Source organism: Hippoglossus stenolepis, chromosome 9 (genome assembly GCF_022539355.2).
Source record: "Hippoglossus stenolepis isolate QCI-W04-F060 chromosome 9, HSTE1.2, whole genome shotgun sequence".
NCBI lineage: Eukaryota > Metazoa > Chordata > Actinopteri > Pleuronectiformes > Pleuronectidae > Hippoglossus > Hippoglossus stenolepis.
The window spans coordinates 327,971-355,308 of record NC_061491.1 but is presented as its reverse complement, the minus strand read 5'-3'; the positions used below and the strand labels follow the sequence as shown (position 1 = coordinate 355,308).

The 27,338-nt window shown below is 40.6% G+C and overlaps 3 protein-coding genes across 6 annotated transcripts in view; 1 reads left to right on the top strand and 2 right to left on the bottom strand.

Moving 5' to 3' along the window:
- Positions 1–27,338, bottom strand: part of zfr (zinc finger RNA binding protein) — a 1,162,720-nt gene that overhangs the window by 823,633 nt on the left and 311,749 nt on the right. The gene's annotated exons all lie outside the window — the stretch shown is intronic.
- The window catches only part of apba1a (amyloid beta (A4) precursor protein-binding, family A, member 1a), a 57,467-nt gene continuing 40,043 nt past the window's right edge, over positions 9,915–27,338 (top strand). For both annotated transcript variants that reach the window (XM_035166580.2, XM_035166579.2), the window contains exon 1: positions 9,915–10,087. The gene's annotated coding sequence lies outside the window, so the exon portion shown is untranslated. The remainder of the gene's footprint in view (positions 10,088–27,338) is intronic.
- On the bottom strand, positions 24,092–26,479 carry LOC118115439. 2 transcript variants are annotated; one of them, XR_004697563.1, is made up of 4 exons: positions 26,024–26,479; positions 25,583–25,638; positions 25,406–25,504; positions 24,092–24,688 (listed from the first exon to the last, which is right to left on the bottom strand). XR_004697563.1 is itself a non-coding variant. In XM_047341321.1 (3 exons), exons 1-3 carry the CDS (start codon positions 25,604–25,606, stop codon positions 24,536–24,538), a joined length of 276 nt encoding a protein of 91 aa, XP_047197277.1. In that variant the 5' UTR covers positions 25,607–25,850; the 3' UTR covers positions 24,092–24,535. The 2 variants fall into 2 exon arrangements, 1 of the variants encoding a protein (XP_047197277.1); XM_047341321.1 differs by lacking the exon at positions 26,024–26,479 and having other exon boundaries at positions 25,583–25,850.

Sequence of the window (27,338 nt, the reverse complement as noted above, 5' to 3'; positions counted from 1 at the left end):
GCACTAAGTATGATACAAGTGTGGATGAAAGAATGTGGGTTTCCAACTGGGGGGAGTTTTAGTATAAGACAGGCTAAAACAGCTGAGACTGAAGCTAGAGGAGAAAGAAAAAAGTAAGTCAGGCCAGAAAATTAAAATCTTACATCGTGGACACAAAAGAAGAGGATTTCAAGGAAGGAGGGGAGACGGCATATGGAATGATGATTGGGACATTTGTTTACATTGTGGAGAGAAAGGACATTGGGAAGAAACAACAACAACCTGACAAGGCTGATTGAACCGAGGCGGGGATGGAGGAGAGGGAGGAACCAGCAACTTTGAACAGAGAACGAGACTGTGAGGAACACCTCACATCTAGAGGGTGAATGCACCACACCAACACAAACACTTATCACAGAAGTAAAAGATTCTTTCGAGAAGTAAAGACAAACTACTGATAGGAACACATGTTAAATATCAATGAGATGTATATGCTAATATGCCAACGCACTCACTCACAGTGCTAGGAAATGAGATTATATTCCTTTTAGATTTAGGAGCAACACATTCAGTCATCAAGAGTGATATGTTTGACACACATCCTAAAATGAGCGAATGAGTTGTTAGATCTGTGTTAGATTCAGGAAGCACCGTGGTTGAAAAATTCACGACTCCCTTAATATGAGGTGATATTATAATATAATATAATATGAGGCATCACTGAAAAATCCAAGTGTTAATTTTTGCTATCCTCATGTTGTCCAATTAATTTGATGGGAAGAGATGTAATGTGTCTTTTGGATATTTTTATAGTTTCCACCCCATCAGGAGTCATAGTAATCCGAACGGCTGATCTGGATCCACCACAGATTTATACATGCATTAAGTGTAATGCTGCTTCACTGTTATATGTGTATGAGTGGAAGCTCTGTTCATCTGTTGTCACATCAATCAACATTGATCTAGTGGATAAGGCACATTCAGTCACACTAAGAACAGACACCACGTATATGCATCCAGAAGATTTACACTGCACTGCACTCAAACACAAAGGGAGAGATGCATGTTTTGAAAAAAGATGGTTTAGAGAAAGTTGTGAAGAAAGTTGTTTGAAAGAGAATTTAACACTAAGTTGCATGTTCTGGAATGAACATAGATGTGCTGTTTCTGTAATTTTACTCCAACCAGAAAATAAGTCACCCTCTCAATTCCTTCACAGATATTCAGAGGATGCTTTCCTTTTTTGACGTTCCTGGTTCACACTCACATGACTTGCTGTCAAAACACAAAAATGATGAATGGCAAGACTTGGGACCGTGGATAAAAAAATGTGTCAATGCTGACGTTTGGGAAAAGATATCAGATCCTGTGGTTCAGTGTAATCCATTTTTGAAAGTGTTTAGAAAATGATTTACATCTGTTGTTCACACATTCAGGACTGTTTAACTGGTACCAGACACACATATAGATGCCCAATATGCACATGTATATTTACATTATGCAAACAACATTTCAAGGGCTCAAGGTAATCATGAAGTGGGTTTAATTTAAAACATGGAACCTGTGGTTGTCAGACCATGATCTGACAATATCCACTGAAACAGAAAGCCATCGATGGTATTACACCAGTTTTCAACTCTCTATTGAAGGCAGGTGTAATTGTTCTTTGCAAGGATTCACTAGTGCGCACTTCGATTTTTCCGGTGAAGCATATTTTTGATAAATCACAACCTGATGATTTGCGATTCATCTAAGATTTGTAAGTTGTCAACGCCGCAGTACAACAACGCGCTCCGTCTGTTCCAAATCCTTAAACAATTCTTTAGCAAGTTCTGAAGGATAGTAAATTGTTCTCTGTTGTTGATCTGGCAAATGCATTTTTCAGCGTTCGAATTGATAAAGACAGCCAATACTGGTTTGCATTTGAGTTCAACAGAGAAAGTTATACATTCACATGCCTTCGTCAAGGCTATTGTGAATCACCGACCATTTACAACCAGGCACTAAAGGAAAGCTTAAGATCATTAGAGATAACACCAGGAAGTGCACTTTTAACTTTTACGATATGTTGACAATGTAATGATTTGTGCTCCAACTGAAGAATATTGTGAAAAGGATTCTGTGGCTCATTTAAAACATTTAGCTGCAGAAGGCCACAAAGCAAGCCTGGAAAAAATTGCAGTTTGTAAATGAACAAGTTTCATTTTTAGGGCATGTGATCACAGCAGAGGGCAAATCCCTCTCCCCTTAGAGAGTAACAGTAATTTAAAATATTCCTAAACTTGTTATAAAGAAACAAGTGATGTCATTCCTGGGAATGTGTTCTTATTTGCAGATAATTTATTCCTAACTATGCTGTCCTCGAGGAGCCCCTCAGCGCAATCGCACACGGGCAAGGCCTACAAGCATATAGTAAAGTCACATGGACTGATGACGCAGAGAAAGCTTTCACTGACTTGAAACTGACCTTACAAACGACCCCGACTTTAGGACTACCCAACCCTGACCGACCTTTCACACAGGCAGTTGACGGCAGTTGATACAGGCCTCCTTACTTGTCTTAGAGCTGTAGCAGCTTCAGATAAGACTGTCATGGCATCCAGGGATTTAGCAGGATACTCCCCACTCACCCTGCTGACCCCAAATGCTGTGTCTATGATGCTATCTATAACATGCTGTTCTGTTGGAAATGCTTAACATCACTGTGAAAAGCTGTAATGTTCTAAACCCAGCTACTCTTCTTCCAACAGAAGGAGATGGTGAACAACATAACTGTGTAGTAACAATAACTGAAGTTTGTTTCCCCAGACCAGATTTACAGGAAACACCTTTGCAGAATCCAGACTTTGAACTGTTTGTGGATGGATCAGCATCTCGCAATTCAGACACGGGAGCAAATCAAGTTGGTTTCTCTGTGGTAACAGCACATGATACATTGATTGCAAGACCTCTCCCTGCTTCTCTGTCTGCACAAGCAGCAGAGCTCACTGATCTCATTGAAGCATGCAAATTGGCTAAGGGGAAAGGGGTGAATATCTACATAATATCGACAGTAGATATGCATGTGGTGTAGTACATGATTTTTCACGATTTGGAAACAGAGACAAGCCAATTGTATATCATGCTCTAGTGTCTCAGATGCTTGATGCTGTCCTCCTCCCCAAACAGGTTGCAGTATGTAAATGTGATGCTCACACTTCTAATAATGACCCAGTATCACAAGGAAATGCCAGGGCGGATGCAGCAGCGAAAGCAGCTGCTCGCCAGCCACTATCTGCTTCACACATTCTCTTACAGGTCGACCCCACCACCCCCACGGCTGACCTGCAGGAACTCCAACTTAGAGCAACAGCGGATGAGCGTGCACTTTGGAGGAAAAACGGCTGCACATACACAGATGGGGTGTTAAAGACGCACTCCCTACCCCGGCGACTGGACCACTTCATAACCTGAAGCCCGGCGACTGGGTGGCAGTGAAAGACCTAAGGCGGAAAAGTTGGCGACACAGACGCTGGACAGGACCGTTCCAGATCCTGTTAACAACCCACACGGCAGTGAAGGTCGCTGAAAGGACAACGTGGATTCATGCCAGTCACTGCAAGAGAGTCCCAGAACCAGACCATCCACCTGCTGCACCCACACTGAATATTTAAAACATAGGATCAGTGAAGAGGGGGCAGCGTTGACCAGCACAGCTGTTGGTAAGAGTTGCTTCGGGGAATCACATAATACACATACCGCCGAGAAGACGACGATGGAACGCCGACCTCCGTGGCATCCCTTCAGTCAGCTGGGCCTGAGTGGCAGTAGAGGAACTGTTCTTTTATTGATGACTGTAATATTTGTTTTTCCTATTATTTGGCTCATGTTCTGTAATCTTGATAATGACAAGCTCACCACTAATGTTAAGAAAAGAGAATTGTTTGTAAGAACCCCCTGGGAACCTTGGAGCTGGACTGATGATGACAGTGATCTCCCACTGACTGATAACTCTTGGTACGGATTTCTTCTTTGGACCATTCAAGCCAATCTCCCAGGCCAGTCTGTTTTGTTGGGTTTCAGGCATCCTGTGCGATATGATGATTTGTTTTCCTTAGAAGCTACAGAGAGTGTTTGCTCGTATGAACATGCCACACTTCTATTCGCACGTATGGCTTCCCGACACTGCACCTATACACTCACACTTTGGTTGACTACTGTAGCCTCCATGGGCTTTATGGGGAATGCCAGCTGCGTCTCTTTAGTTTGTTCCGCGAGATCCACCTTTTTTAATGATAAGCCAGTAAATGTATCCGCATACCCGATGACACCAATTAGATCTACGGTCACGACATTACAAGATGTGTTATTGACAAGTTTCTACAGGCCAATCCCTAGGAAATGCTTCTTGTGACATTTATTTGTATGATAAAGTTGTCTCCTCAAATGGAAGGGTAATCAATTACAACAGTAGCTCCGTGCTCACTAATTTTGCATGGCAATGTGGGAAAGGCTCACTATATCCTTATCTGCCTAAATATTGGTCAGGTTGTTGTGCCCTTGTGAATATCTCAATCTCCAATATTATTGTGATGGCCAGAAAATCCTCCAATTCTAGATTTAAATGTGATATGGCACAATTTACCACGATAGAGTCATATCATTGGTGAATTTCCCTTGGCGAGAAGTGGGGAATCGGCCTTTTACCATGGTATGGTGTCACATTTTTAGCTGACCACATAGACAACATGACTTATTCTTTATCCATGTTCGCAAACGAAACAATTAGGGGTTTCAAGTATCTTTCTTCAAATTACAAATCACATCGTCTAACACTCTTGAAGCATGAAATGGCACTTGATTATATTCTGGCCAAAACAGGTGGCCTTTGTGCCACTCTAAATTTTACTAAAGATGCTTGTGTAGCGTTGATCCCTGATAACTCTGACAACCTCACCTCTGTAATCGATTCACTAGAGAAGATTAGAGATGCCTTTAACCCCTCTGACTCTGCAGGGTTTTCATTCAACAGATGGCTGGTTGACAAACTTGGCCCCTGGGGTGCGATGCTAGTTCAACTGTTAATTCCTGTACTACTTACTTTTGGCATTATATTATGCTTTTGTTCATGCACCCTTACATGCATGAAGGCCCTTATGTATAGGTGGGTTGGTGATACGGTGACCGGCCACATTGGTGCATATATGCAACTGTCCCGTGATGACCTTGCTAATGAGCCCAGAGATGTGTTTCCCCTCCCTGACTGGTTCCCTCCCCAGAACCCTTTTGATAGTGATGAAGAATGTCATGTTGGATTGGCTGTTTAGTCTGCTCTTATCAGTCCTTACTCCCTTTTAAGACCATACCTGTGTCCACGACAATGGCAATTTGCTTTGCCCTACAGTGATGATGATGATGCATTTTGAAATCCTGGTGAATTGATGTATTTGATGTTTTACTGTAGTTGTGCATTCTCTTATGTTGTCATAAATGACAAAAAGGAGGGAAATGTAGTAGAAAAATTAACTAAGTATGGTTGACAAACTATTTGTATTTAGAAAGTAAGTTTTTGCAGCCTTGTCTAAAGACTTTTATGACCTGAGCTGTTTTATGGTCTGAACTGTTGATGACCTGAAAACTGCCAGACCCTTTTGCCACTTATTTACTCTCCAAAGAACGGAATGTATGTCTGCTTATCTCCTTAGGAAACACATGTAAATCAGTTGTTTGTGTTTAGATTCCTCTCTCTCCTGTGCCTACAGAACCAGTCTTAACTGGTTCTGAGAGACAGCCTTAGTCCTCCTATATAAGATGCTTGCATTTGAGTGTCCTGCATCTTCACTCTGAGATCCTTGTGACTCTCTGTGTTGATCCTTTCTGCAGAAAGCCCTTATTAAAATACACGTGGATAACTTTGGTGTTTCCAGCCACTTGTATTTCCAGATTTCCATCACAGTACTTTCTGATGATGTTGCCTAAAGGGAGCATATATAAGGGTGAATGGTATCGGTCCAAGGACCTTGTGCAACTCCATGACTAACTTGTGTGTGCATGGAGGACTCATTTTTAACATTTCATTAACAAATTGAAATCTGCAAAGCAGGTGAGTGATCTCTGTGGCCAAAAGTTTTGAGAATGACACAAGTATTGGTTTTCACAAAGTTTGCTGATTCAGTGTTTTTAGATCTTTTTGTCAGATGTAACTATGGTATACTGAAATATAGCATTTCATAAGTGTCAAAGGCTTTTATTGACAATTACATTAAGTTTATGCAAAGAGTCAATATTTGCAGTGTTGACCCTTCTTTTTCAAGACATCTGCAATTCGCCCTGGCATGCTGTCAATTAACTTCTGGGCCACATCCTGACTGATGGCAGCCCATTCTTGCATAATCAATGCTTGGAGTTTGTCAGAATTTGTGGGTTTTTGTTTGTCCACCCACCTCTTGAGGATTGACCACAAGTTCTCAATGGGATTAAGGTCTGGGGAGTTTCCTGGCCATGGACCCAAAATTCCGATGTTTTTTCCCCCGAGCCACTTAACTTTTGCCTTATGGCAAGGTGCTCCATCAGGCTGGAAAAGGCATTGTTCGTCAACAAACTGTTCTTGGATGGTTGGGAGAAGTAACCCCACACATGAATGGTCTCAGGATGCTTTACTGTTGGCAAGACACAGGACTGATGGTAGCGCTCACCTTTTCTTCTCCGAACAAGCTTTTTTCCGGATGCCCCAAACAATCGGAAAGGGGATTCTTCAGAGAAAATGACTTTACCCCAGTCCTCAGCAGTCCAATCCCTATACCTTTTGCAGAACATCAGTCTGTCCCTGATGTTTTTCCTGGAGAGAAGTGGCTTCTTTGCTGCCCTTCTTGACACCAGGCCATCCTCCAAAAGTCTTCGCCTCACTGTGCGTGCAGATGCACTCACACCTGCCTGCTGCCATTCCTGAGCAAGCTCTGCACTGGTGGTGCCCCGATCCCGCAGCTGAATCAACTTTAGGAGACGGTCCTGGCGCTTGCTGGACTTTCTTGGGCGCCCTGAAGCCTTCTTCACAACCATTGAACCTCTCTCCTTGAAGTTCTTGATGATCCGATAAATGGTAGATTTAGGTGCAATCTTACTAGCAGCAATATCCTTGCCTGTGAAGCCCTTTTTGTGCAAAGCAATGATGACTGCACGTGTTTCCTTGCAGGTAACCATGGTTAACAGAGGAAGAACAATGATTTCAAGCACCACCCTCCTTTTAAAGCTTCCAGTCTGCTATTCTCAATCAGCATGACAGAGTGATCTCCAGCCTTGTCCTCGTCAACACTCTCACCTGTGTTAACAAGAGAATCACTGACTGACTGGTCCTTTTGTGGCAGGGCTGAAATGCAGTGGAAATGTTTTTTTGGGGATTAAGTTCATTTTCATGGCAAAGAGGGACTTTGCAATTAATTGCAATTCATCTGATCACTCTTCATAACATTCTGGAGTATATGCAAACTGCCATCATAAAAACTGAGGCAGCAGACTTTGTGAAAATTAATATTTGTGTCATTCTCAAAACTTTTGTCCACTGCTGGTGTTTTATCTACAGGCTTTGTCCAAACACCCCTCCTGCTTGCAGTTCAGCCTGCTTACAGCCCAACCCAGCTTTTATGCCTAAAGTGGTGGAGTCAGCCTACAGATGTCCCACAGTAGAGCTGTTGGCATTTGACCCGCCTCCATTCTCTTCAGTGAAGGAGAAGGAGCTTAATACACTGTGCCCTGTGCGGGCTCTACATGTATACATGTTAAAACAGCAGAGTTCAGGAAAGGTGATCAGCTGTTAGTATACTGTGCTACTCACAATAAGAGAAAGCAATTGTCCCCCCAGAGGCTGTCTCACTGGATTGTGGCGTCTATATCTCTGGCTTACAGTTGTAAAAGTATGCAGCCCCCTCAAGGCTTGAGGGGTGGCTTCACCCCTCTTGGGCTCTGTTCAGGGGAGTCTCCATACAGGATATATATGCTGCAGTGAGCAGCACTGTTGTCAATTTTACAATTCAGTTAGTTTTTATATATGTACATGCCTGTGTGTATTTGTTTGTGCATGTATTTATTTGCCTTTCTGTGGCTTTTTTTGTAACCCTCTTTTTCCAAGTTATGATTGAAATAGTTTGATTGTATTGAAATTATTTGGGCTTCCCAGTATTAATAGTTAATATATTATTTTAATGATTAATGACTATTGCGTATTACTTGTATTTAATTAATTTTGTCTTATTTATTTGTTGAATTTATTTACCCTTGTACCGTTTGAGAATTTTGTATCATCATCTGTCAAGTGTTATGGATACAATTTTATTTCCAGTGGTATTACTCTGGTCACATATATATTACATATTTCCCCCTCCTATCTTTGTTTGTACAGTAAAAGGAATATTGTGAGGATATAATAAAAATGAGCCTTTTGTAAAGGTATTTTGCAAATGACAATGCCTTTAGGGATTTTAGAGGGCTTTTACTTTGAAATGTTTCATTACACTTTTCTGATATTGTCAGAGTGAGACTCAGGTGATGAACTGTCATTATGGATTGAAATTATTAAGTGGAAACGGAGTTTCTCAATGACAGTCTCTGGTTTTATTCACATTTTTCTTCATAATAAAGTTTTACTTATTATTCACAGAGACAAATCTTTTTTTTAAGTCTCAATTTTCTCATTAATAGTTTCATGGGCAGTCTTAGTTTTTTTAATTATTTATTGTATGTATTATTTATCATTACTTCATATAGTTCAATTAGTTTTCTGTATTTTTCTTTATCAATTAGTTGATTATTTTGTTATCTCAATATTTCCATCCTGCATTCACAAACTGTTCAAGTGTCACGTCCCATTTACAGGAAGGTCGCCTTTTATTTAGATATCACTCAAAATGTAAAATAATGTGCTCGTAACGTAATGGTTCATATGCCTGTAACGTAATGTTTGGAGAAACTGCGCACCGCGGAATGAGCTGGGGCTAGTTTGACTGTGTGTTTCGTCGCGTGCGCCATGACGCACGAGGATAGGGCCATATGTTTTAATTTATTATCAAATGCAAACTCTTACAAAACAGTGTGGCATCAAGCCCATTATAGAGGCTACATCATGTGATTAAGTGAAACGTTTTATCTCTCATCCAAGAGGCGCAAATTCAGTTCGCAAGGTCTTGTTACTAAAGAACAGATTATTAACTCGTGGCCACAACTTATTATCTCATTCTCACGCTTTATTATTTCGTGGCCACACTAAATATTTCCCGAAATGTCACCAGAGGGGATCCGTACCAATGTGACCAAAAACAGAAAATATTTAAACTGGATAAGTATTTTTCTCCATGATTACACCTCTACAAAGCGGAAGAGGATTTAAGATATTTCACTTATGATGTAGAAAGACTAAATTTACAGAAAATGTCAACATTAACATCAATGTTTATTTTTCTCACATAAAACAATCAGTTAACGACAGGTGAGCTAGCGGACGCCCGGATATTGAGGCTAGAGTAATCCTGCTGCAGCGGCCGAAGATTCGGTTCTAACACGTCCCTTTGCTGTGTGTATTCCCCGATCTCTCTCCCATTCCCACGTCCACTGTTACATCAAAAGACAGAGACGAAATGCCCCAAAATGTCTTAATTAATAATTAATAATTCTAAATATCAGTAAAATCACCTGAAGGTAAGCAAAATATGTTTAAGGTTGCATGAATCAAGAAGCTAAAAAACGGAAGGAATAGGGATTTTTTTAAGATAATCTATGAAATAAAGCATCAACGTTATTTTGGGAAGAAATACAAATATTCCATATTTGTTTACTGTTTTTATTTGAATACATGTAAAACAGGTTTAAAATATTTTTTTTAATAGGAGTTTCCATATTTGAGACGATTCTTCGCACTGAAACTAATTAGAAATGCTGCAAACCCAGGACATGTGTTGAATAGTCAGTGCACAGACAGGGTGTTTGCTGTGTCCTGTGATGATGTGGAGGAAGGAGGGGCTGGCAGTCTGTCGAACACACGCGCGCGCACAAGTACGATAACCGTTACGGGGAAGATGGAGGATCGTGTGGTAGTGATGGAGAGGACCTCATCCTGCAGCAACATCGCTTCTGAAAGCAGGTGAGTTCGCCTCTCGTTCGGCTCAGATACAGCTCAGTGTCAGCCGAAAATCTACAGCTCAGAGGCGGTAGTGGTGACGGTGTAGTGTCTCTGCCCTTTTTGTTAACTGAGAAGTGGCTATCGATAAAGATAACAGCGCGGTTCAAGGGAGATGCTACATCGGGATTCATATGGAGGGAAGCAACACTGGCACGATGTTCGAGGCGTTTGTGAAGCGCGACCGCCCACCGGTTTGGCAAGAATGAAACGGCCCATAGAGGCCCTGTTCATGGCAGGTTTAGAGTACCAGCATGGGTGATCTCAGCCCAGTCGTGATGACTAGTTTCAGATCATCCATGCTGGCCCGGTCGATTATTTTTGCTTGCGGCATGTACAAGCCAAAACCACTACTTTTTTAGAGGCAGTCTGTGTGGCCTGGTTGTTGTGGACAGATTTGCTGTAGCTTACTTTCTGGTTGTGCAGACTTCCTGAGCTGCAGCGCCTCCCTCCATCTGATAGATCTTGGTTCATGAGCTTCATAGAAATCACAGACCTACTGGAAAATATGGAGTGTGAAATCTGCATTTGGAATATTCCTGACTTTAAGTAATTGAAATCAAATTTTTTAATCCCATCTTGTGTCCCAAAATGTGTCTGTGTTTTCTAAATTACTAATTTTGTATTGTTAAAAGGGTAAAAGCGTGTTTAGGGAAATAATATTAGTATTGATTATGGGTAAAAAAATATTTTCAAGTGGCAATATAACAGCCAAAGTCATGGTTGGATTAATTCATTAAGAGTATTTGTATTTACATGTTAAGGTGTATTTTACACATCTTGGAATATTAGGCCACTACATATGGTGGCCCTGAGGGCCAAAACAATTTTTTTTACAAAACACAACACTTCTTAAAGGACAACAACATAATTCAACAAAACAACATTTCACAAAACAACATTTTAGAATAAGGAAAGGGGGGGGACAACATTTCTTGTTTGGCATTTTGCATAATTTAAGACAACCAATGCCATTTCCTGTTTCTGTTCCTTACTCAAATTATAAACTGAGATTGAATGAATAAATGGTGAGTTTGAAATCATGAGGATATTTGAAACAAATGGACATACATATGATGTAGTTCTCTACTCAGTTGAGCAAGTTACTCAGGAAGTGTAATAAATTACTCTTTACTCATTACACAAAATTCTTCCACATGTTCTGATGCAAGTGGATCGTCTAGTAGTGGATCGACTAGACTTGGTCCGATGAGCTGTGCATTTACCTATATAACTCCTGTGAACTGCCTTGGTGTTTGCACTGGAAGTTAAATATATCTCAACATCACTTGATGTCAAACTGACAGTCAGTCTCAGTGGAGAGGGCTTCTGTGAGATCTGTAAAAGTCACATCCTTGTCACTGTCCTCTTTGAGGTCTGAGTCGGACTCCAAATTGACACACTGACTTTAAACTCTCACTCTACTTTAAACGCCTCAGCAAAATTGTATCTATTCTCTGTCACAGTGGCCAAAACTTTGCCAAGCAGCCGTTTGATGAATTAATTTGTTCGAGCTCTGTGACAGTAACAACAAAGTGTGCCTGCCTCTGATTCTTTTACATGCTATGGTAGCCTTGTTATGTTCCAAAATGGAGCGGTTGATTCAGTGAACTGTAACACCCAGAAAGCATTTGTTGTTTATACGTCCAGATGTTAGCTGTTATGGAAACAAAGTCGACCTCTCCGAACATGGTCTTCAAATTAGATTCCATTTTCGAATGTTGTCTCAATATGCTACTCAAGGTAGCTGGCAAATGTCTTTCTCTGTGGCAGCATAACCATAATCATGGGTATTTTCTCTATAAAATGTCAAAATGAGACTGAGTCAACTGTGGAAATAGGCAACATCTCCTGTCCACTTATCCTGGTCTGAAATCCAGCTTCCGTTGCTTGACCGGTGTGCATGTATCACTAGCAGTGGAGGCCTCCCTATCAGCCCTGGTGTTTTTTTCCCACAAGTTTCACATTGCTGTGATGGTTCAATAAATTTGATGTTAAATTTTTTGGGGTTGACAGTATTTGGCTGCAAGCACAAAGTTTATAATTGACAACAATGTTCTTTGCATTTCTGACACAAACTCAAAATAATGACAATACCTCCAGGTGTTGAAAGTGTGCCTTTCTCCTTCTCCCTCATCCTCCTTGCTTGATATAGCTCTTTTGTTATCAGCCAACTTGAAGGGATGTGACCTGCCCTGACTTGCCCGGTGTTTACGTCATAAGATAGCCTACCAACGACAAAAATTAAATTGTGCTCTGTGAAACTGCAGTGGGTCAGAAGACATCAGCTGAGTAAGCAGTCCTTCAATGTGGCCCAGGACACATTTGTGAAAAGAACGTGGCCACACGTGTCCCAGACCATCTCCGAATGTGGTCTGTGTGATCGGATCTCCGGACACATTAAAGGGATAGTTCACCCAAAAATTAAAATTCACTCATTATGTACTCACCACTACGCCGATGGAGGAGTGGGTGTTATCCTCCTCCAGGGCTGCTTTCGCGTGTGGATCACAGTGGACATTTAGGCAAAAAATATGGTGTAAATTACCTTGTTTTTAGTCAAATTTGAATTCCGGGGGTTACTGACACTTGAAAGACACCACGTTTGAAGAAGTTGTCACCATTTACTTTCATTTTATTGGATTGGCTGCAACGTTGTTTACCACTGAAATTCCAAAAATGTTTTGTGGACTCAAACACTTAACCCACCCCTAAATTGGCATAGTGGTGAGTAGATCATGAGTGAATTTTCCTTTTTGGGTGAACTATCCTGAATCATCTGGGTATGTTCACACACAACAACAACACACTGCAATCGGATCACTCATGAGAGATCATAATAGCAGTTCTGAATGGGGTCATACTATCCTATCTTATCAGAGCAAGTTTAACATATCCAGTAGGGTTGGGCTGAAGGACGCTGCCATTGTCCATCAATGATGGCTGACAGCCATCACTATGCCCCGCCCCCCACGTTCAACACTGACAGAGGGGTGTAGCCTGCCATGCACAGACTATAATTTCAGTGTCTACTATTACATAGAAAAATACAGTGGAAACCTGATATAGTGATCGCTCATATAGTGATCAAGTAGTCCACTTACAGTGTTCATTTTGGGTATTTTCATACATGTTTGGACCAGTGGCAGCTGGTTAATACGGGGCACAAGGGCACCGCCCCTTCCAACATCCTGAGACAAAAAAGCCTATAAAAAAATGTTAAAGATAATTAGGGCGGCACCTATAGTTTATTTAATTGATTAATCTAACAATTATCTTTTTTGATTAATTATAAGTATGCACTGCAAGGCATTATTCCACGACAAAATATAGCCCAGTCTGAACTGCTTATCTGCCTTTTACAGTCCCATACAAAATGTCTCCAAAATAAAATGAGTGCTAGAGCTTGTTCCATTAAAGTAAAAGGAATATATCAATCTACATTAAGCTGTCCAACAACAAAACCAAAGTTAAATTTAAGTTACTTACTGGTGGAAAACAAAAACATTGTGTAAAATCAAGTTTAGTAGTCTATCAAAAAGTTATTTTAGGAAAAGATTGGTGCAATTTGAGTAACACTGAAACTTTGAACTGAAGTTACTCTGAACTTTTTTAACCTCCCTCTACTTGCCCGTGCATAGTGGTTGTGCTGCTGTGGTAAGCCATTTCTGATATGCAGAGCTTACAGGGTTCCAAGGTACCATGTTTGTCTCTGACTAAAAACTCCCACACTTGAGATCAGGGATATTCAATTAAAATTCAAAGTTGTCCACTAAGGGTGAGTGTCCTCAAGCAAAGGTCACATCATAGGAAACATCATAATGTCTAACACGCAATATGATTATGTGACATATATTTTGAAGTAGCCTAGTAGTTGTATAAATGTTCATTATTCATTTTCACATTGAACTAGAGGGTACTGTTATTATTGTTGATTTTAACTGTTGATTCAGGAGATTCTGCTGTCCTAGTGCTCCTAGACCTGACGGCCGCTGTCGACACGGTCGACCACGCAATCCTAATGTCACGCCTGGAAAACCTTGTAGGGATTAAAGGTACAGCACTCAGGTGGTTTGAGTCTTACTTAACAGATAGGAGTTTTTCTGTCCACCTGGGTGAATACTCCTCTGGGAAGGCCCCACTTACATGTGGGGTACCTCAAGGATCCGTTCTAGGCCCTGTCCTTTTCTCTCTATATATGCTGCCCCTAGCATAAATTTTTGAAAAATATAATGTCTCCTTTCACTGCTTTGCAGACGACATTCAAATATACTTGCCCCTGAACCAAAAAACTAAGACATCACTGCAGCCCCTCTTTGAGTGCTTAAATGACGTAAAATCATGGATGGATTCAAACTTCCTCAAATTAAACAACAATAAGACTGAGGTTACCATATTTGGACAATCAGAACTGCAAGATGTGGACAATCTTGGGCCTTTTGCTCCTAATACTCACTCCACTGTAAAGAGTCTTGGTGTTCTTTTTGACAGGGCTTTTAATTTTGAAAAACAAATTTCCTCAGTAGTCAGAGGTAGCTTTTTTCAACTGCGACAAATAGCCAAGGTAAAGGCCTACCTCCCACAAAAAGACCAAGAGAGAATTATCCACGCATTCATTACCTCCCGTCTGGATTATTGTAATTCCCTGTATGTAGGCTTAGACAAATCATCCATTAAACGCCTGCAGCTAGTCCAAAATGCTGCCGCTCGCCTGCTGACTAGGACAAAAAAGAGAGACCATATCACACCCATGTTGCGCCTCCTACACTGGCTTCCTGTTTGTCACAGGATCGTTTTTAAAATCTTACTTTTAACTTTTAAATCTCTTAACGGACTGGCACCGTCTTACTTATCTGAAATTCTCTTTATGCACACTCCAGTTAGGGAACTGAGATCAGCCACTCAACTGCTCCTTGACAAACCTCAGACAAGGCTAGTAACCAGAGGTGATCGCGCCTTCGCAGTAGCCGCCCCAAACCTGTGGAACAACCTACCACTTCACATCAGATCTGCCCCGTCTTTAACACACTTCAAATCGCTACTAAAAACACACCTGTTCTCCCAGGCTTTCTGCTCGAGTTGAGTACGTTTCATCGCAGCTGATTTTATTTATCTTATCATATATCTTTTATTTTATTTTATTTATTTATTTATTTAAATTTTATTTTACATTAATAATGTATTTTATTTGTATTACTTGCACTATAATGTATTACCTTTTTACTGTCCTTTTGTTGTACCATTACTCCTGTAAAGCACTTTGGTCAACCAAGTTGTTTTTAAATGTGCTATATAAATAAAATTGACATTGACATTATTAAATTGATGTTATTTTCTCGTTTTCAAGTAAAATAAGGTTTGCATTTAAAAACAAAATAAAGAGCTTTTGAAAAAGGCATCTTCAACTAAAGTGCTTAAAGTGATAGTTCAACAAAAAATTTAAATTCACTCCTTATCTACTCACCAATATACTGATGGAGGGGTGGGTGGAGTGTTTGAGTCCACAAATCAGAGGACATTAAGGCTCCCACCCAAAGTAGAATTAGCATATGAATCGCAGCGAAATCGCTTGTGAGAACTTATCTCACTTCACTATTGGATGACACCACAGACCTTTGAAACGAAAAGTGACTTGTGATTGGCTGGTAGATCTGTTGCTATTGGTCACCCTGGGTCATTATAATACACACATGGGTAAACTGCTCCCACACAATATTATTAACAAAAATAATTAATAGTTATTATTACTAAAAATGTATTTATTAATATGAATTATTAGTAAGCCTTTACCAAAAGCACTGCAGTTACTGAAGACTATACATTTATTCATGTGATGCTTGATGTTATATGTTGAACCTATTGTAAAGGGAAAATAACATGAACAAGGTATATGTTGAGTCACAGCTTTAATTGTATACAGCACAAATATTGTAAAAACACAACTGGCCTAGCCAGTGAAAAACTAATCAGGTGAAGCTTGAAATGTCTCTGGGTCATAAGTTCTTGGTGGCACTCTGTCCGAATCTGCTCCAGTGTGGAGACATCTGTGGTGTGTAGCTGTGAGATTCAGTGTAGCTTCTAGTCTTATTTGAAGTGTGGCACACAGGTCGGTGAGCTCCTGGTTGTGGAAGGATGGTTCCATGTCATCTGTCCCGCTTCAATCAGCTGTAAACACAATCAGTACAATCAGCACAGTTCAATGACAATATACACCTATACAATCCGAAAAATGATCTAATGAATCTAATCTTACCCTGGTTCTTCTCTGTCGACTCCTGAAATTTCCAATGCTGCTGCAAGAGCTGCGAGGTCCGGTTGGATGTACCGGAAGTTCCTTCCTGCATTGGCAGTGACCCCTAGTAGCATCATAATAACTGGAAGCTGTTTTCTCCAGGTCATCCTCCTGTTGCTTGTCAAGCTCTGCTTCCTCCCCATCAGCTGTGTCGGCTTCAATGTCTGCTAGTTGGCAAACCCTGTATTCATCGTTTGTTTCGCTGATGTTTCTAGCCTCAGAGGTGAGCTTTTTGAACTTCTCTCAGTTCAATCTTAGCCATACTTCATGTTCCTCTGCTAAGGAAGTTAGCTTGTTTGGTGAAAGCACTTTTAGCCAAGGTTCTTTCTTTCTTTAGTTTCTTAACTGTTTCCCCCAAAATTTTGTGAAGTGGATACAGTTAATAGTTTAAGTCCAGTTTTCCCACTGCGTTGACAGCTTTTCTTCAGACTTTTATCAGGCCTTTAATCCTCTTATCTTGTCACTGTCACCAGTGGTTATCAACTGACCGACCGAAAGTGAAACTTAACGTTATTCTGGTTTAAAGATGATTTTTGATTCTTATTTCTGCCTTCTGTTCTGTTTTACCTAAACAACTACATTAACATATGAACAATCTCAACAAATATTAACAATTAAACAGCTTTAACACCTCCTTTCCTCTTTGTTCCTCACTTTTTCTTGTTCAGTGAGAGAAGTAAACTCTACTTTGCGCAACAACCTTCCTTGCGACGCATCGACTGCGCCCCAGATACTCCCACTTTTATTTGCAGCCAATAGTTTTTTAAAAATCTTATGTGATTGGACGACCCTTGATGGTGTCACATGTACATCTGCTGTCACTAAGTTACTTCCTCTACTTGGAACTGCGGAAAATATAAAATAATATAATAATATATAATATAATAAAGGAGCTTGGTCCGGACCGACCCAATTTACAGATTCAGCAGCCGGAAAGTCATGAGGATGATCTTACACCTGGCCTTCTCCCGCTCTTGTTATGAGAAAAAGAGGTGGCTAACCAGGTGTGGTGTAAGTAATGTGTTTAATTGCTTCCCGTTTGCTGTTTCAAAGTGTCGGCACGGAGGTACTATGGACAGTGATGTGGATGCGAGACCTAAAACATCTCTCTGAAAAATGCAAATGGTATGAAAGTTGCCACATTCATTTAAACAAATTGAGCCTCATTCACTAACATGTGCAGAAATGTTCTTACTCTGCGCACAAAATGAGTGCGTGCGCCAACTCTGAAAAGAGAAGTTGAGGTTATAAGAGGTGGTAAATGATGGTAAAAAACGGAAGAATTTCACAACAGCAGAAACTGAAATAATTGTGTCGGAGGTGGAAGCCACAAAAGACACTTGTTTATGTAGAGTGTCCTCCGGAGTGACGATGTTATAAAAGAATAACATCCGGGTGGAATAACTGATTTGGTGAATGTCCCCTGAGGTTCAGACCATGGCACAAGTAAAAAAGAAAATCAATCAATTTTATTTGTATTACCCATATTCACAAATCACAATTTGTCTCATAGGGCTTTAACAAGGTGGTACATCCTCTGCCCTTAACCCTCAACAAGAGTAAGGAAAAACAAAAAACAAAATACTTTTAACAGGGTAAAAAGAAGGTAGAAACCTCAGAGAGAGCCACATGTGAGGGATCCCTCTCCCAGGACGGACAAGAGTGCAATAGATGCCACGTGTAAAGGAGAACATCAGCAAGATAAGGGTATTTGCAGCATTGATTAGAATAAAAACTTTGTAGCATAATGGAAGGTAAATTAATTGATGGATTATTATCAGTAATGGTAGAGTATCTGAGGAGAAATATTATATATCAAGCAGTCTTGTTGTAATCATAGTCCATGGTCAGCAGCCACCACGATCAGGATCCACCATCACGATCGGATGCCACCATAGTCCACAATCATGATCAACTGCCGCCAACAGGATCCACCATCAGCTTCCACCTCAATCGTGGTCCACCACCACTATCAGATGCCAACACGATGCAGGATCCGCCATTATTATCACGATTTGTGATTCCTGATCCACCATCATAATCCATGATGTGGCCGCAGCCGCGGCCCTGGATCTGCGGACGATAAGGCAAAGGGACTCTGGGGAAGAAGTCAAGTCAGTAACATGTATTGATGGGATATGAATTACTTTGATGTGATAAGGATTGAGAAGAGGAAGGAGAATCTGGGAAGAGAAGCTCCGTGTGTCATGTGTCCCCCGACATTCTAGATCTATAGCAGCATAACAAAGAGCAGGTCCAAGACAAGCCTGGACCGGCTCTAACTATAAGCTTTATCGTAAAGGAAGGTTTTAAGCCTACTCTTAAACGTACAGAGGGTGTCTGAAACTGGGAGATGATTCCACAGGAGAGGAGCTTGATAGTTGAAAGTTCTGGCTCCTACTCTATTTTTAGAGTTTTATCTGAGTTTAATAAGAGGAAATTGCGGGTCATCCAGGTTTTTATGTCCTTGAGACATGCTTGGAGTTTAGTTAATTGATTACACTGTTCTGGTTTTATTGACAAATATAACTGGGTGTCATCCGCATAGCAGTGGAAATTTGCAGAGTGTGTCTGACAATGTTTCCTAGTGGAAGCATATATAATGAGAATAAAATTGGGCTGAGCAAAGAGCCCTGTGGAACACCATGTTTAACTTTGGTGCGCACAGATGACTCATCATTAATTGGCACAAATTGGAATCGATCTGAAAAATAGGATTTAAAGCAGTTTAGGGCTGTTCCTGTAATGCCAATTAACTGTTCTAGTCTGTAATAAAATTTGATGGTCAATAGTGTTGAATGCTGCACTAAGATCTAACAGAACGAGGACAGACACACATCCCTGATCTGAAGCTATTAGAAGGTCATTAGTGACTTTTGCCAAGGCTGTCTCCGTGCTGTGATTCGCTCTTCATAGAGATTATTATCCTGGAGAAACTCACACAGCTGATTGACTACAACCTTTTCAAGGATTTTAGACAGGAAGGGGAGGTTGGATATCGGTCTGTAGTTGGGGTTTGAGTACAGCTAGTTTAAAGGACTGTGGTACATATCCTGATGATAATGACAGATTGATTGTGTTCAGTATTAGGGGCAGAATTTCTTTAAGTAATTTTGTAGGAATGGGATCTAAGATACAAGTTGTGGGTTTAGAAGATGAGATTATTTTGGGCAGGTGATCAAGGGTGATCAAAGTTTATGCCAAAAAATAAATTGAAAACAATAACAAAAAAATAAGGAAACTATTAATAAATAATTATTAAATTCCTGTTTGTGCACAGCTTGCCTGTCAAACAAATATATTGATTGAATAAAAAATCTAAATATCAGGACTGGTTATTAGACTTAGTCTCTACCCTCCCTCCCTCCACGTCTCCTGCACAGTGGTGAGCACTTGAGCTGTGGACATTCCATGTCCATTCTTCAATTCAATGCTTTTATTGTCATTGTACAGTGCACAACGAAATTAAGTGTCTCCAGTGGATCACACATATACACACACATCAAAAAGAGTGGATCACATACACACATAAAAACAGACGTGTTTTCTTGGATGCATCGTGACGCAGACGTGGACTCCTGTGTCAGAGTCTATGTCAGAGTCTGCTTCCTCCTCACTCCACCTCTGACCTGCACTCACTTTACACTTTAACAATGAACATCATCACTGATCAGCATTTATTAGGATGTACAGTACTGACGTTTACTTTTTGTTTGTTTGATTCGCTCAAGAGTTTATGAGACACATGTTTAAACCTGCTACACAACATGAGACGTAACGTGACGCGCATAGTCAGGACATCAGGGTTAAAGCGAGTCATGATCCGACATCATTGATTAATAACTAAATACATGTGATGATCAGTTTGTGTGTAAAGAGAAACAGAGACGAGCAGACACACACACACACACAAACAAATTTAGGTAAGAACATATTGATGAATCCCAGACCCGTCAAACGTTTGAATGCACGGTTTAAGCACAGATTTGTACGTAAGCACTGTTTGTAAATGAGGCCCATTGTTGTGAACGCAATATATCAGGAATGCCCAAAGGTAATTTCATTACATCTGGCACAGCCATTCACTTGGACTCAAGGATGACCTTATTAGATTTTAGTTGTCAAAGGTCAAAGTCACCATGGCCTCACAAAACACATTATTTGCCTTGTGAATGTGATATCTCCGGAAGGCCATGAAGAAATCATTTCACTTTTGGCACAGACCTTCACTTGGACTTAAGGATTAATTGATTTTGGTAGTCAAAGGTCATGGTCATGGTTGCCTCACAAAATATGTTGATGTTTTTCTTAAAAGTGATATATTAAGATCAGCTTGAGGGAATGCCTTCAAATTTGGTCAAGGATTTACTGATTCTATTATGGTGCTTGGGGGTCAAAGGTCAAGGTAACAGTGACTCATGTTCCTGTGAATGTGATATTTCAGTACTACCAGTAGGAAATTTAATTTAATCTGGCACAATTCACTTGGAGTCAGAGATGACCTGGCCTGAATTTGGTGCTTTAAGGTCACGGTGACCTTTTAAAATACAAGTTTTGACTTGTGAATGTAATATCCCAGGATGACCTCAAGGGATTTCTTTCCAATTTGGCACACATGTTCACTTGGCCTTACTGATTAACTGAGTCAAGTACAGAAAACCAACTGCTTCTAGACAAGAAGACCAGTATGTGTGGTGTACTGGCTAGGAACTATCTGCTCAGTATCCTGAAGTCATTGCATTTCTTTATGGATCAGTGTTTTATTTAGAGAATCACAATTGGTGACGCGTAGGGATGGGATATCTTTTTAATGATATTTGCACACAGGAGCTCTTGAAGGTGCTTTTTTACATCATCAACATCCACATGTGACGAGCCCATGACTGACCGACTTGGACCAATGGGAAGAGACAACATGTATGGAGAGCGTGAGGGGGGCGGGACTTCCGGCAGAGAAAAGTTGCAAGGAGAAGATGGCAGCGCAGAGTAGTAGCCGGTGAGAAGTTTTCGAAACGAACTGAAAAGCTGTAAGTCAGGAAGAACCGGAGGACGGCTGGCGAGTCTTAGCGAGAAGACGGCGTCAGAGTCCACGGTGAACGGTGATTCGCACAGCAGGTTCAAGTGTTTTGCTCTCGCCACGCTCTCCCTCCCCCTCCCCTCGGGTCTCCTCCCGTGAGTATTCTGCCACTGGACATTCTCCACGGTAGCACCGGGCTTGGAGTTAGCTACAGCTACTGCTACGGCGAAACATCTCCCCTACCGGGTGTACATGGACACTATTGACTGACTTTACAGAACGAAGTGAGCGGCACGAACTTTATGGACAGTATCATTGCGGTATATGGACTTCATGCCTACCGTGGTGCAGTGCACTTAAATGACATGTGTTAATGTAATATTTGGTTAGCCGCTGTTCGGTGATACTAAATTCGAATGTATACTGAAGTTCTATTTTGTTGTTTGAACTGAATTGTGAAAGGTGATTCCCTGTGTTAAAGAGAAGGTTTACTGTGAGAATATACGTTCCATAATCCGAATGGTAATTATACTTGAAGACTCACTCCAAACGAATGTTATTATTATACTGTCTGGGAAAATAAGTTCTGTGTCTAGATAAAATAAATGTGTTTATTTTTCCAGTTAAGAAAACCTGGTCTGTGAGGTTACGGGAAGGGATGGGGCTGTTAGAGTAAACACATATTTCTTTAGATTTAAATATCACTGATCTGAACTCATAGTCCTTTAAGATATTTGACGGCGATTTCTCACCCGTTACACACAGGAGTTAAATGGGAGGAACACTATCGGAAAGGTCTACATTTAGACCGAAAGATTGTAAACTCCATGCTGTATGTAGCCTGACGTCAAATTACCTAGGACGTGCATATATGGATATCTGGCCCAGGTACTGGTAGGGCTGGGCAAAAAAACGATATTGATAATTATCGCGATTTAACTTTTCCTCCATAGAAATTTAAGACATGTCGATGTAATGTCAATAGAACTCATCCCATGCATGTTTTGACAGACAACCCGAACAAACCAATCATGTGGCTGGAATAGAGTTACACCCACATCCGGTTAAGTTGATGCACACAGCACAGAGTGTAGAAGGAGCAGCACAGGTGCTAATATTTGGGCTCCTGCATAGAGGTGAACGAACGCTGAATAATTATTACCACCACTGCTTTAGGACAGACAAACATCAATGGTCCGGTCGTGCTGTACTGAGCTTTCTCCTCACTCCCCCTCTGAGCTGCGCTCACTTTACACTTTAACAATAAACACCATCACTGATCACAAGTTATTAGGACACATACAGAACTGATGTTTACTTTATGCTTGTTTGATTCGGTCTAGCTTATGAGACACATGTTTAAACCTGACATAACACAGTGTTTTAACTTCTTTGTTGCAGAAGAAGCAACAAACCCTTTAACCTGGAACATACATATGAATTCAGCAGGTTTTTTATAAAGATCAGTTCTAGGTATAAGTGATTAGAAAACATCAGAGGAGCAGAGTCACTTGTTGACCAGCGGAGTAATGTGCCTCAGTGCAGTGGTGCTGATTTAAAATAAGATAAGATGAGATAAAAACTTTATTTATATCCCCACCACCAGCACCACCCCTCTATACCGAACCTGACACCAAGCAGACATGTTGCTAAGCCAGCCACTTGTTAGCTACACCAAGCTAACCACAACAAACAACACTGAAGAAACACTGCAGTGTGGAGGGATGCAAGGAAGAGAATGTGTCTCTGCACATTCCTCCTAAGAATGTTAATATTCAAGACCAGTGGTTAAGCTTTATTTTTTCTGACGTGTGTCGATGTGTGCTCGGCTCATTTCACCACCAACTCTCAACCAACAACAACTCCTCAAGGATACAGCCTCCCCACACTGCTCGACTCAGATCATGACTCTCAACCAGTAAGTAAACAAATTAATGATGTATCGTAATTCACAAAGAAGGAAGCAGTGGACAACACACTCTTTGCTCTTGTTGTGTTTTTTTAATGCTAATGCTAGGTCTAGCGCATTGCTAACTCTTATGAACGTTAGCACACAGAGCAGCTTCACTCTGAATGACCCAGAACTTTAGAAACAACACACATAACGTTCTGTAAAGTCACGTTGTTGTTCCTCACCGTGGTGCTTACTAAACGTTCTAGTTTACTGCTGTTTGTACGACTACTGTTGTCCTCAACTTTGTTTACATTATGTGCACTGCAGCAGAAATTATCTGCAGGGGACATCACATCTGATCTCTTGTGAACCACTTCCAAGATGTCCACATGCATGAAGAACATCCACTGAAACCAACAGTGGTGGTAGCCAGGTGTGTACTGTAAATGTTTCACAGTGCTTCAACTATATTTGTGTTCTATCAGTATATTTTCAGGGATCGCAACTGTGCATCATACAATAAGAACACATAATGTGTGTCATTAGTTCTCTGTAATTATACATATTAAAGAAATCATTTTCTGTTCTTTTTTTTGTCTGAAAAATCAGGTTCAACACCACTTCAAAGTAGAGGCTCCTGAAGGATGTGGAGAAATGAAGGCATTCTACAGTGTTGTCCTAAGTTTGCCTCAAATAATGTCATCTTCCCTTTGATTCACAAGGTGCAAGATCCTTTTCTGTTTGTCATGAGTTAATTTGCTCTGTATGTTTGGTTGAACTGGTGTGCAAAGTCTCAGTTCGATAATTTACACAGATTTCTTTGTTTTTCAGGTTGTACCTGTCTTCAATACACTTCAATGAAAATGCTGATCACCCTAAAAGCAACCAGCTCTTCAAAGAAGCCGATCTAGAAAGGAAGGGGCACAGCAAAGCCAGTGAAAACAGTCCAACATATGGTAAGATACACAAAATGTTTTGATTACAGATGTGTATTTTTATTACAAGGTAAATAACATTTACATAAATAAAAACATCACTGCACAAATGTTTTCCAGGTTACATCCAAGAACTGATGGAGGTCCTGTTTGACCAAGTCTTTAAAGATCCTGCACCATACGTCAATGAGTTTCAGAAGATCAACGTCCCCAAGCTGCTGTCCACTCAGTACGAGAGACTACCAAAAGAAGAGGTCCTCGCTGGCTGTGCCAGTTAAGGGGCGGTCTGAAGCCAACTTAACTGGGAATCCTCATCAGGGAACTCCTTGCGTATGGGAAAGACTTCACACGAGGGAATTACAAACCTCACCTTTCTCGCAAGATGGCCCCAGCAGCAGCTGACGAAGCTCCTGTACGCCTGGCAAAGCTGGAAGGGAGGGGGGGAGGTATTGCACTTTACTAGGGACCTCACAGACATGTCACTTTATTTATTTTTTTAGTACAATACTTTTTGCAATAAGGTTTTTTTATTATAAAATTGTCTTCATTTAGATCAAAGTCTTTTCTACACACCACAATATGTGATTGTTGCAAGTGGATTTTTCTGTAATAAAGTAATTTTCTACTGAACAAAATTGCCTCAAATGTTTTATTTCATAAAGTGAATTTAACATATCTAATAACCAGTTGATATTTATTGTAAATATGCATTTCAATTTACATCATTTTAGCTATACAATAGCCACAATTTCACACAGTATTTCTTATCGGAGAATCCAGTTCAGTGAATGTCTTTTACAGAAAACTTAAGACATCTCTTTGCTTCAGCCTTTAACTAGATCTTGCTCTCCTGCATGTTTATAATCTTTTTATCAATTTCTTTGTCTGTTTTTATACATTTTTTAAATAGATTTCATGTCCTTTTCTTTTAAATATCATTTAACCTGTTATGTTTTATAAAATCTTCTCTTATATGAAATACATTTAAACATGTTTTTATTTTGTTATCTATTATGTATGTAAAACACTTAGAGCTGCATTTTTGTAGGAAAGGTTCTATGCAAATTAAGTTATATTATTATCTAGGAAATCTTTACTAATTTCTGAGCCTCAAAGGCCCAGAATCAGCCCCATAAATGTGTACCTTTTGCAGAGAGTAGACAGTCCAGCACACAGTTTCCAGGCCAGGATGCTTTGTCATGTAGTTTGTGGAGGACTGAAGCTGCTTCATTCTCCTAAGAACCTGATGAGCAGAAAAAATAAGAAACTGGTTCCACAACATAAAAACGTTGACTACAGTGAAGATGGTTTGATAATCTACCTTGTGTGTCTCCCTGCAGCACATTCTCTGTTGTCATCATGGCACCATTACCACAGCTGCACTTATAGAGGAAAAATCGAGATTACTAGTAAAATAACGGCATGAAAACTAACTGTCATGTGTACGTGACAACAACAATGGGAAAACGCTAATTACGTAACCACAAGATTATACACATAATAAAATCTGCGATATGTTTTCAACCGTATAAAGCAACTTGCATCATCAAATACAATGTTTCGTAACTAAGCGCTTTGTTACACGAACTGAGCTTTAAAACCGAACACTATTAGAATCTAAGTAAACTATTTCTACATGCAGCAGTCCTGTAATGTAGAAGTTATTCCGTACAGTAACTCGGGACTGAAACTCTGGACTTACTCCCACATTGGCCGACTGTCCTGCTAAAACTTGAACAAACATGATGACGGTGTAACTTACCGTTTGAAACATCCTGTTGTAACCAGCTGTGAATGTGTGGCTGGTCTTCTACAGCTGTATCTAAACATAACAACGTGACGTTCAGCTGTGGTCATCACCATTCTTGTTTACTGGAGAGTTCTTCAATGCTCCAGAATGAGACCGTTGATAGGCCGTTGAGGCCCACCTCAAAGTGCAGTCAGCCAATCAGCAAGTTCTACCCTATGCTCCAACAAGCTTCAGGTGATAGGCCTGGTTGTGTGTGATGCAAAGTGCAGTCAGCCAATCAGAGGAGGGGCTCATAAATAATTAATGAGGCAGGCGGAGGCAGGCGAAATCAGCCTCTTCTGTCTGCAGCTCCAGAGAGAGGCAGAAGGGGGGACATCGAAATACACCTTGCAGTAGTTTTTTCGACTTTAAACCACTGATATATCATCTTAGAGGTACCAATATCTCAAATTAAATCCCAGAAGAGTGTCAAATATGGGTCCTTTAGGGTGCATAGTATAAATAGAAAACAACAACAAAAGAAAACAGCATAAAAAGGAAGAAAAAAAAGGTGCAATAAAAAAAAAAGTGTATGTATGAGGCAGAATTTAAATATGAAAACAGTGCAGCAGATCATTTTAGCAAAGAAATTTGTATTTGTACATGAAGTGCAATATAGTTAAAAAATTAAGCAGGGTTCAGTTCTATTATTGCTGTCGGGTAAAAGCTGTTTTTCAGTCTGTTTTTCCATGATTTTATTGATCTGAAGCGTCTGCAAGAGGGCAGTAGGTCAAACAGATGATGTCCAGGGTGGAAAGGCTCCTTCAGGATGTTGGTTGCTCTGCCGAAGTCTATTATGATTTATTTGGTTTTAGATGCGTTCAGGACCAGATTGTTCTCAGAGCACCATGTAGCGTTCCTTTGGACGTGTCTCTGTAGGCTGTCTCGTCTCCTCCTGAGAACAACAGTTGTGTTATCCCCGAACTTGATTCTGGTGGGGTGGGTGGGGGCGCAGTCATGGGTGTAGAGGGAGTAGAGGAGGGGACTCATAGCATGCAGCCCCGGGGGGCGCCGGTGCTAAGGATGAGGCTGGAGGAGAGGTGTGAGCCTATTTTCACAGTCTGAGGGCGGTTTGTCAAAAAGTCCTTAATCCAGTAGCAAGTGGTTGGTGGAAGTCCAAGGTCTGTCAGTTTTGTGACCAGTCTGCCCAGAATGACGGTGTTAAATGCAGAGCTGAAGTTTATGAATAGCATCCTCACATAGCTCCCCTGGTGTTCAAGGTGAGTCACTGCAGTGTGAAGAGCAGTGGTGATGGCGTCTTCAGTACACCTGTTAGCTCTGTAGGCAA